General features: G+C 37.3%; 1 protein-coding gene across 2 annotated transcripts in view; it reads left to right on the forward strand.

Annotated features, from left to right (window-relative positions):
• Positions 1-11,319, forward strand: part of USP15 (ubiquitin specific peptidase 15) — a 199,220-nt gene that overhangs the window by 176,566 nt on the left and 11,335 nt on the right. For both annotated transcript variants that reach the window (XM_006886038.1, XM_006886039.1), the window contains 2 exons: positions 1,747-1,896; positions 5,236-5,339. In XM_006886038.1, the coding sequence (XP_006886100.1) occupies positions 1,747-1,896; positions 5,236-5,339 (254 nt within the window). The remainder of the gene's footprint in view (positions 1-1,746; positions 1,897-5,235; positions 5,340-11,319) is intronic.

The following is an 11,319-nucleotide window of genomic DNA, read 5'->3' on the forward strand; positions in this document are numbered from 1 at the left end:
CTTCAAAAGGGAGCTCTGGTGGCCTAGTGGCAAAATGAATCATTGACAATTTCAATCTTTTCTCCATTATCATGATGTTGTTTATTGGTCCAGTGATGAAGATTTTTTTTCTATATTTTATTAATTTTCATAAACATTTACAGAGCTTTTGGGTTTCCATTCATTCATTGTTGCACTATTCTCTCTACCCTCCTCCCAGTTTGTTCTTGTCTAAATGCCACAGTCAGGCTACTCCTTGGAGTCAAGAATTCTGGGGCTTTGTCTGACATACTCTGGGCATGTTGTAAGGAGAGACAGGTCTTTAGAGAGGGACATCATGCTGGGTAGAGTGGAGGGACAGCACAGGAGGGGAAGACCCTCTATTAGGTGGATTGATTCAGTGACTGGGGTATTCGGGATGGGTGTGTCAGTGGCAATGCGATTGGCAGGGTTTAGGGCTGTTGTACATAGGGTCGCTATGAGTCGCAAACGACTCGACGGCCCATAACAACAACAACAACAGAATGAACCTGTTTGTTTTCTTAGCAGTCCATGGTATATTCAGTACTCTTCTCCAACACCACAGCTCAAAGGCTTCAATTCTTCTGTCCTCCCTAGTCATTGTCCAGCTCACTGACACATAGCAAGTGATTGCAAAGACCATGGCCTATATCAACCATGCCTTAGTCTCTAGAGAGATTCCATTGCTCTTCAATACTCTGGAGAGGTCCCTAACAGCAGACTTTCCCATCGCAATATGTCTTTTAATTTCCTGGCTGCTGGTGCCAAGAGTGTTGACTGTGGAGCGAAGCAAACTAAAGCTAATGCTGCCATTTGGCTCAGTGATGAGACTCTTTATTTTCTTTATATTGAGCCTCAATCCATATTGAAGTCTGCAGTCCTTGACTTTCTTCAACAAGTGCTTCAGGTCCTCTTCTGTTTCAGCAAGCAGGGTTGTGTCATCTGCATAATGCAGATTGTTGATGAATCTTCCATCAATCCTGATGCTACACTTCTCATAGAGCCCAGCTCCCAGATAATCTGTTCTGCATATAGATTGAAAAGGTATGGAGATAGGACACATCCCTGACATACTCTCGTCCAAATTTTGAACCATGCGATGTTTTCTTGCTCTGTTCTGACAACTGCCTCCTGGTCCAAGTATAGGTTTTGCATTAGCATGATCAAGTGTTCTGGGACTCCTGTTCTTCTCAGAGTCAGCCACAGTTTGTTGTGATCCACACAGTCAAATGCCTTTGCCTAATCAGTGAAACACAGACATTCCTCTGGTATTCCCTGCTTTCAGCCAAGATCCATTTTACTAGTAATAATTTTGTTTCCTTTTTTCCCCTCAAGAATTTTTAGCTATGCAGCCTATCTTAGAGCAACATTTTTATGGACATTGGTTTTATATTATTGTTAATGATATTATTAATTCCAGTGGAACTAAGAAATTTTGATACTTCTGTCTCAGCATGGTTTTGTGATAATATCACTCTTTTTAGCCTACTGAAATGTAAACCAGCTTCCTGGCCTTCGTTGTTTCTTTGAATACGCATTTGCAAGTTAATTTATAATGTTCATACTCAGATGGAAAATGTTTTAAAAATTAAAATAACGGGCATTCTCTTGAGGTTGCTAAATATTAGACATTCAATAATTGCTCACTGAATGACTGCAAAACTTTACAAATGTTTATTATTTTCATTAATGAGACTTACTTGTTTGTACCACTATTAAAAATTAAATGTTTCTCTGTATTTTCAGGTATTGTCCAAATTGTAAAGAACATCAACAAGCCACAAAAAAGTTAGACTTGTGGTCCCTGCCTCCAGTACTTGTGGTCCATCTCAAGCGATTTTCTTACAGTCGATACATGAGAGACAAGCTGGATACTTTAGTTGATTTTCCTATTGTGTACGTTATAATTATATTTTATTTTATTTTATTAGTGTTAGTTCTTTCTACCTTTTTTTTTTACCTGAATTTGATTTTGTTGTTATCATTCAATAAAGGTCAGATACCGTTGGACACAATTTTAGTTTAGTATTGTATAGCTTTGTCTAAAAAACTTGTGTTAATTGATTTTTATTCTTTGTTAGAGATTTTCCAAAGAACAAAGAGAAAATAAGCTTTTTGAAACATATTAAAATTTACTGTTTTACATTATAAGTTCATTGGTCCCATTTCCAAGTCTAATATCATTTATGAAATGTTAGTGATTTTGTTTTTCCAAGGAATTATGTTTTTATAGAGGATTCTCATCATGTAGTACTTAGAGTTGTGCTCCTAACACCAAGGCCTTGTGTCTCAGGCAGTTTGAATCTACCAGCACTTCTACTGGAGAAAAGTGGGCCATCTTCTCCTTTTACGATTTACAGAGTATGAACTGGCTCGATAGCTGTGAATTTGAGTTAGGTTTATCATTAAATTAAAGACCAAACACGCTGCCGTTAAGTCAGTTCCAACACACAGCTATCCTACATCGGGTCCTTAAGACTGTAAATATGAATGGGAGCAAACTACCTCATCATTTCCCTCAGAGCAGGTGGTAGGTTTAAACCTCCAATCAACAACTCTTGTTGTTATGTGTTGTTATGTAGTCTAAACCAAATCATATCTGACCCTCCAGCAGGTCTTTAGGCATGAGAACAGATTACTCATCGTTTTCCATGGAGCATCTCATGGATTTGAACCACTTGCCTTTGGACTGATAATGCAATTCCTTACCACTGAGTCTCCAGTGCTCCCTGTTACTCAAGTAGCACTGAAAAAGTCTCAATATTATCAGTTCAGATCTGATTCATAGCTGACCCTCTAGCAGGTTTTCTCCTGCAAAGCAGCTGGTGGATTCTGACCACCTGCCTTTGACTTGGCATGCACCTCCTTACCCACTCTGTCACCAGAACTTGTAGAACCACTATGCATCCATTATTAGAAGTGATGATAAGAAATACAGGCTAAAATAATGAAACCAGGATAATAGTTTCCTTAGAAGGATGTTACTGTTGTGTGTCATCAAGTCAAAACTGACCCATAGCTGACTCTCCAGTGGATTTTCAGAAGCAGTAAATAACATGAGAAGAGATTGCCCATTCTCCTTGAGCAACTGATGGATTTGAGTGATGTGCCGTTGGGGTTCCAGTGCAACTTCTTACCGCTTGGCCACCAGCTCTGACATATCTTTCGGTTTTCTTATATTATCCAGAATATTACGTCAGGAAGTAATCTCTTCACAGTTTGTGTATTTGTGAATTAAAATTTATTTCTTACAGTTAGTAAGTAAACAAATGCTGAAGGCAAGTGTTTATAAAATGGTGATGAAGAAAATAGATGAGGTAATGTTGAAATGCCCATTATTAGATTGATCATTCTAATTGGTATCTGTAATTTTTTTCCTTGTGTTTTTTTTTTATAATTATATTTTATTAATTTTCATAAACATTTACAGAGATTTTGGGCTTCCACTCATTCATTGTTGCACTATTCTCTCTACCCTCCTCCTAGTTTGTTCTTGTCCAAATGCCACAGTGCTTGTCAAAGCCAGTTCTGATTAATCTTCTTTGTCAGTGTATCCTTTGCCATTCCCTATCACTCCTCCCTGAGAGAGACTTCACCCTGAGTCATAAGGAAAAGGGGACGGCGTATTCTCTTAGCTACTTCCTGCTGAAAAGGGACGCTGTGGGTTTCAGGGTGAAGATCTTCTCTCACTACTCTAAAGGGCCCCTTTGGCAGTAGGAAACACATAGACTATTATGGAGATTGATTTTGGAATTCAGATGCATTCTTATTGATTGTGCTTGGCTGTACATGTACATGTCCTTCAAGATGACAATTTACCCAGTTTTTCTCAGTCTTACCCCAACCCTGATATCAGTCCCATTTTACAGCATTGGCACCATGCAATATTTGTCCTTTTGCGACTGAGATATTTCACTCAGCGTAATGTCCTCCGGGCTCACCCATTTTGAATAATATTGTATGAGTTCCTTGTTTTTCAATGCAGCGTAGTATTCCATTGTGTGAATATACCACATCTTCTCTATCCATTCATTGGTTGATGGGCACCTGGTTTGTTTCCAACTCCTTGCTATTGTGAACAGAGCCGCGATAAACATGGGTGTGCATAGGTATCTGTAAATTCTTAATTAGACAAAACTGATGGTAGTTTTCTCTGACTAAATTGTGTGTCATCAATTTTCAGATATATACTTTTTCTTCATTTACAAATTTCATTGAGTTCTAAAGCCCAGAGCATACTTAGAAATCAATAATAAAGAAAAGTCCAAATAAATAAATAAATACCAATAATCATGGCTCATACAGGTTGATGCACAATCAAACTGAGGTGAAACTCTGACCTCACTTGATACTGCCAGCCATATATTGTTAAGGTGTAAAATAGTGACTAGTACATTTTTTTAATGATTGCTATGTTGGCAGCATTGAATAACAAGGTAGTAAGTGAGGATTAAGAGTGTAGCATATTGATGTAACTGTAAGAACAAGCTCTGATGGCAGAGTCCGTAGGGAATTGTGCTGCTAACCTAAAAGCAAAGCTTCTCTGGTGGTTCGAGTGGTTCCATAAGAGGAAGATGGCCATTGTCTTCTGGTGCAATATACAGCCTCCAGGAATCCCCTGAAGGGTCAGCTTTGAGTCCCTTCCAACTCAGTGGTAATGAGAAGCAGAAGTAATGATAAGCTAAAACATAGTAGAGATGTATTGAAATAATAGCTTTTACTTTTTAATGATAAGCTTAAAAGAAGTAATCAGGTCCAAAGGTGACATGTTGTTAACATTTGGTACAGTCAAGGGTTCATGTTCATTTGGATTTTATATTATGTGCAAAACAAGAAAATTGAGTGAAAATTGGGTTTGACATATTTAAATTCTTATAAAATATATCTTACAATTTTTTTTTCACTGTGCCTTTATTTTTCTTTATGGAAGTCATTCATTAGAAGTATGAAACAAAAAGGAAAATTATTTATGGCTCATATGGTTAATGATAGTAATTTTCCTGATATACTAACTTAAATATATTGGCATAAAAATACTATTCACACATTTTTAACCAACTCCTAAACAAATTTGTGTCAAACCGGTCACATCATAAGTATAAATGTATGTTTTGTTTATAAGAATTGTTTGATGCCTATTTTTTTTTGTGAACTATATGTAAATAAGAATAAGAGTAGAAGCGAATTTATTGAATTAAATGTGAAACTAACTTGATCTCATTTTTTATTAAACAGTGACTTGGATATGTCAGAATTCCTAATTAATCCAAATGCAGGTCCTTGCCGCTATAATTTGATTGCTGTTTCCAACCACTATGGAGGAATGGGAGGAGGACACTGTAAGTTTATGTTGTTGCTTTAAATCCTGGTATTTGTTAACTTCAGACCATTTAAATTCATTTATTACATTTAAAAATATAACATGAGCTAGGTCTTACATATAATATTTGTCCAGTGTTGTTTGTATTGTCAAGTTAATGCCAACTCCTGAGGAGTTGTGTACCATCTAGCCAGAACTGACCCATAGTTGACACTCTAGCAGGTTTTTAGAGGCAGTTAATTGAACAGGAAAAGATTGCCCATTCTTCTCCCACCGGGCAACTGGTGGATTCCAACTGCGTTTCTTCAGAATTACAGCACAGCTTCTTACCACTAAGTCAGCCATAAGTGAACACTCTTTAGTGAATGAATTCCTAGTTCTGGGCCATCAAGACCATAGTCTTAAGGGGAATGAGGTAGGGTTATCAAGGTCAGTTGGCATAACATAGTCTGCAGTGATGATTTTCTACATCCTACTGAGGTGAGTAGCAACCACGGTCTTAAAAACTTGTGAACATCCATCTAAAGTACAACTGTTGGTTTCTCCTTGTCTTGAAGGAAGAAGAAAAGTAAACCTACTTAGAAACAATTCAGAAGACAACTAGGCAATGTAAACCTCAAATTTCATGACCATAAGACTGGAAGTACTTATATGGTACCCAGCTATAACTGCTCACCACACTAAAAGTATTCACAGTAGACAGTCCTAGATAAAGCAGACCACAGTGTGGAAGCCTAGGCTTCCTGACTTAATAATGACTCGTAGAACCCCCAAATTATGACCAATATTAGTTACCCTTAGAACCTGAAGCAGCACTCACCCCGGAGCTGCTGAGTTTTTATCTAAGCAATAGATAGGCTTATAACATGAACAAACAATAACCCTTGAGAGACACTCACTCCATAGAGTTAGAACCTTATAAAGTCATTGAGGTAGCATTTGCCAGGATAAACAGCTCAAAACAGGATAGAAGGACTGATGGAAATAAGAGTAAAAGGGATAAAGTGGAAAGACTATAGTTACATTCTGAGTGTTATGATTAATGTTCTAAAACAAAGGGCAGAATGAAAAAAAAATCATTTCCTTTTAAACTTTTACTAAAATCCCAATTTAAAAATAAATACATTTTAAAACTCAAACTCAGCCCAGAATACTTGATTGTGCTCATGTGAAACATATACTTGGATCAGGAAGCAGTCCTCAGAACAGAGCAAGTAAACACTACATGGCTCAAAATCAGGAAAGGAGTGTGTCAGGGATGCATCCTATGTCCATACCTTTTCAGTCTTTATGTGAAATAGATCTTTAGGGAGGCTGGTCTTTATGAGGAGGAATGTTGCATCAGAATTGGAGGAAGACTCATCAACAACCTGTGATATGTGAGTGACACAGCCTTGCCTGCTGAAACTGAAGAAGACCTGAAGCACTTGCTGCAGAAAGGCAAGCACTGTATAATCTTCAATATGGATTGAAGCTCAATCAAGAAGACAAAGTTTCACCCCCCTGGGCCAGTTGACAGCACCATGATAGATGGAGAAGAGATTGAGGTTGTAAACAATTTCAACTTACTCAGCTCCACAGTCAACATTTTTGGCACCAATAGTCAGAAAAATCAAAAGACAAATTGCAGTGGGAAAATCTACTGTCAGGTACCTCTCCAGAGTGCTGAAGAGCAAAGATGTCAGTCAAGAGACTAAAGAGTGCCATATCCAAGCCATGGTCTTCACAGTTATTTGCTGTGCATCAGATGGCTGAACAGTGAGTAAGAATGACAGAAGAATTGATGCCTTTGAATTGTGGTGCTAAGAGAACAGTCTTGAACATACCACAGACTGCCAAAAGAACAAGTTTTTCCTTGGAGGCAAAGATTTTCAAATTCTGTCTCACATGCTTTGGGCACATGGCCAGGAGGGACCAGTCCTTAGAGAAGTACATCATGCTGGGAAGAGTGGAGGAACAGCACAGGAGAGATGAGGTGAATTTACACAGTAACTGGGGTAATGAGGATAGGTGTGTCAGAGTCAGTGAGAACAGCTATGAGTTGCAGAAGAGTTGATGTCACATAACAACAACAAACTCATTGCCATTGAGTCAGAACCGTCTCATAGCTGACCCTCCAGCAGGTTTTCACAGGCCATGTCACATGGGAGGAGCTTCCCTGTCTTCTGCAAAGCAGCTGAAGGATTCATACAATAAATATAAAGTTACTCACTAAGTCACAAGAGTTTCCTCCTTGCATGTTTTAAATGTTAAAAAGTAGAGATGTGACTTTGGGGCCCAAGGTGTGCCTGAATCAAGCCACATTACTTTCTAGTCACTTCATATTGATGAAGAAGTTGGTCAGTGAATAAGAATGACCAAAGAAGAATTGATTCCTTTAATATGGCATTGGCAAAGAGTATCATATTTATCATGGACTGCCAAAAGAACAGACAAAATCAGAAGAGTATAACCAGAATACCCCTTGAAATGAGGTTGACAAGGCTTGGTTTCATTTGTTATCTGGAGAATTAGTCTCAGGAGAAGGATATCACACTTGTCAAAATAGAAGGTCAATTAGAAAAATGACCCTCAGCTAGGTTGCTTGACATAGTAGCTGCAACCAAACACAACAAAGATTGTGAGGAGCATGCTGTACTAAGTTATATTTCATTCCATTCTCCTTAGATTTGCCCTGAGTAGAAAGTCACTTGACAAACCTAACAACAGGTGAGAAATTCTCTGGATTTTAGAGTGGATTCGGTACAAGTAAATGCCTAATACTTCCTTGTTTGACACTAGAAGGAAGTACGGAACCAGGAGTTAAGTTTAAGGCTTTGAGAAGAGAAAACAGACACTCTTGTTAATAACTGTATGCTTTCAGTGAGTTTAACCCATATTAAATTTATTGTAATTATAGTGCTAGGTCTGCTTTCTTGACCTTTTTTCCCTCTTTATTAAAAAGACTTTTTTTTTCCTCTTTCCTGATTTACTTTGGATGCATTTACACTTGTTTTTTAGCTCTTTACCTTTATCCAAAGTCTCTGTAAACTTTCATTAAAATACATTTTTTAAAGTTATTCCAACTTTAAAAAAATGTTAAAACTATTTTTAAGGTTCTTTTAAATGCTAAAACTTATTTTTTAAATTAAACCGTGACATGATAAAAAATTATGTAGTCTTTTTAGTTGTAATGACCTTACATTTCTTCACCTCCATTGATTTTTTTTTTATTAATTATCATGAAAGTTTACAGTGACTTTGGATTTCCATTCATTCATTGTTACACTTTTCTCCCTGCCCAATCTCCCCCCTCTTCAGTTAGCTCTTTTTGAAAAGTAAAAGAAAATTCTTTCCTTGTTATACAGTCCCTCCCCCCAAGTCCACTCCACTATGCAGAAAAATATAGAATGCATCACGAAATTGCATGTCATCCTTGCTAATCTTCTCTGTATCGTTCCAATTTTAGTATATTTGCTTTCTTGATGTATCTATTTTCGTATGGTGGTGGTGGTGTTGTTGTTAGGTGCTGTTGAGTCGCAGATGACTCATAGTGACCCTATGAATGAAAGGCCTGAGCACTGATCGTACATAGAGTTTTTGGAGGCAAGCCATTTCGGAAGTGAATGCCACCATGGTAACCATTAGCAAGCACGTTTGGCACATCAGCGTCCCAGTGTTCAGCATCAAAGCAACCATGAGTTACCTCTGTACAGCAGTGCACAGACCAGTGCTATACCACCTAGAAGAATGTTTGATAGGAAAACTATCTGAACCCGGCCTGAGGGCTGCAGATTAAAATCACCCACCTTCGTTCTGGTAGCATAACTTTCTGTCCACCAGGCCAACATAGCTCTCTCTGTTATCGTCGTCATCATTGTTGTTAGGTGCCATGGAGTTGTAGACAACTCATAGCGACCGTATGAACGAACAGCCTGAGCACTGTTCATACATAGAGTTTCCGGAGGCAAGCCATGTCAGAAGTGGATGCTGCTCCTGCCTCCAGGCTTGTTTTATTCGGGAAGCTCCAGCAAACACTGTCCACCATGAGTACCCATTACCACAATAAAATAAGCAAGGCAAATACAGTTACGTTCCTTTCGCATTTTTATATCCCTTTGGTCTTCTATTTCTCCCTTACCTCATGTTAAATATCAAAATGTTAATTTTGGCTGTTACTCAGTTTCTTCTTCCTCCTTTGTCTTACCCATTTTTTATAAGGTAATGAATTTTGTAAAATGAAAGAGAACACTACTATACAGTAAGCATTTGATTAGACATCTAATTAACTGCATTAATCATTTATAATTAGTGTTATAAAACACTAGGAATGAAAATTCAGTATGATTTGTAAACTTTCAGTAAATTTTTTAATAGAGTAACTTGAGAAAAAATGTTTTTTAAAAAGAATGAACTTCGTGAGCCTTTCTCATCTCTCTTAGATATCCTCTGAAATTTTTTTTATCTCCTTATTTGCTATTTCTCTGAAGAATACTTTTTTCTAAATTAATCTTTGTGCAACATACTTTCAGACCACAGATTATTATTCTTAAATCTTCACATTAAAGTGTTTGGTAGATATTAAATTTTAGGTTTAATATTCTTTTGCTGGTATTTTAAATACGTAACTTATTTATTCTTGCATTTGTTATTACTGTTGAGAAGTCTGTGACTTCAGATTGATTCTTAATTATTTGTTTTTTGAAGCTCTTTGAACCCCTCATTGTTTGATATTCTTAAATTTTGCTATGATGCACCTAGTTGTCAGGGTTTTTTTGTTTGTTTACTTTTGGTTTATTATATTTACAAAATTTGAATACATTATTTTTCACACCAGATATACACACAGAAACACACACACCAAATTGTACAATCCTATAATCCACTCATACCGTCCCATCCTCACCCCCCTGCTTTCACCTTCCCATCCCCCCTTGGATCCTCATACCCATTCTACAATAATGGTTTTATATAGAATTTGTCCTTATGGGATTGAATTAGTTCAGTCAGAAAAAGGCTATCCTGTCCCTCCCAAGTTAGGTAGTGATTTACAGAATTGTTGCTCCTGCATGCTGTGTAGTATTCCATTCTATGAATGTGTCATAATTTCTCAATCCATTCTATTGTGGTTGGATATTTGGGCTGTTTCCATATTCTTGCTATGGTGAATAATGCTGCTGTGAATATTGGTGTATGAGTCTTTGTGCCTCAGTTCTTATTTTCTTGGGATATATTCCAAGCAGTGGAATAACTGTGTTGTATGGAATTTCTATGTTCAGCTCTTTGAGAAAGTGCCAAATTGCCTTTCAGAGTGGTTGTACCATTGTACAATTCCACCAACAACGTGTAAGTGCTCCTAACTCGCCACGTCCTTCCCAGCATTTATTACTTGCTGTCCTGTAAAACTTTGCCACTGCTCCTGAGGTGAGATGGTATCTTATTGTGGTTTTGATTTGCGTCTCTCTTATTGCCAGTGATTTTGAGCATTTCTTCATGTGTCTGTTGGCCATTCTAATACCTTCCTCTGTGTAAATTCTTTCCATGTCTTTTACCCATTTTTTAATTGAGTTATCAGTCTTTTTCTTGTGGAGGCCCAGAAATATTCTGTAAACTTTAGTTATGAATCACGCTTCGAAGGCTTGTTCTACAGTATCCAGCCAGAAATGCATAATCTATCTGAAGAGGATAAAAATAATAGCTGAGACCTTCTAAAGATTAAATCCCTGTGTGCGTCAAAAACTTTTCACAACAGGGTGAAAAGAAAACCTACCAACTGGGAACAAACATTTGGCAATATCATCTCAGACAAGGCTCTCATAAAGGAAAGTATTTCTTTAATATGTCTTTCCTCATAGTGAGTCAGAAGCTACCTGATAGCAAGGGTTTGGTTTTGGAGTTTGACTCCCTTCTTTTTTTTTTTTACCCTTTTGTTCTTAATGTTTTGTTAAATTCTTGGAAATTTCTCTTCTTGAATTTCCTCAAAAATCGATACTTAAAATTTCGTATTCTGTATAACTTAG

The sequence above is a fragment of the Elephantulus edwardii genome, unplaced genomic scaffold (assembly GCF_000299155.1).
Source record: "Elephantulus edwardii isolate Elephantulus edwardi_28Jun2011 unplaced genomic scaffold, EleEdw1.0 scaffold00047, whole genome shotgun sequence".
NCBI classification, from domain to species: Eukaryota; Metazoa; Chordata; class Mammalia; order Macroscelidea; family Macroscelididae; genus Elephantulus; species Elephantulus edwardii.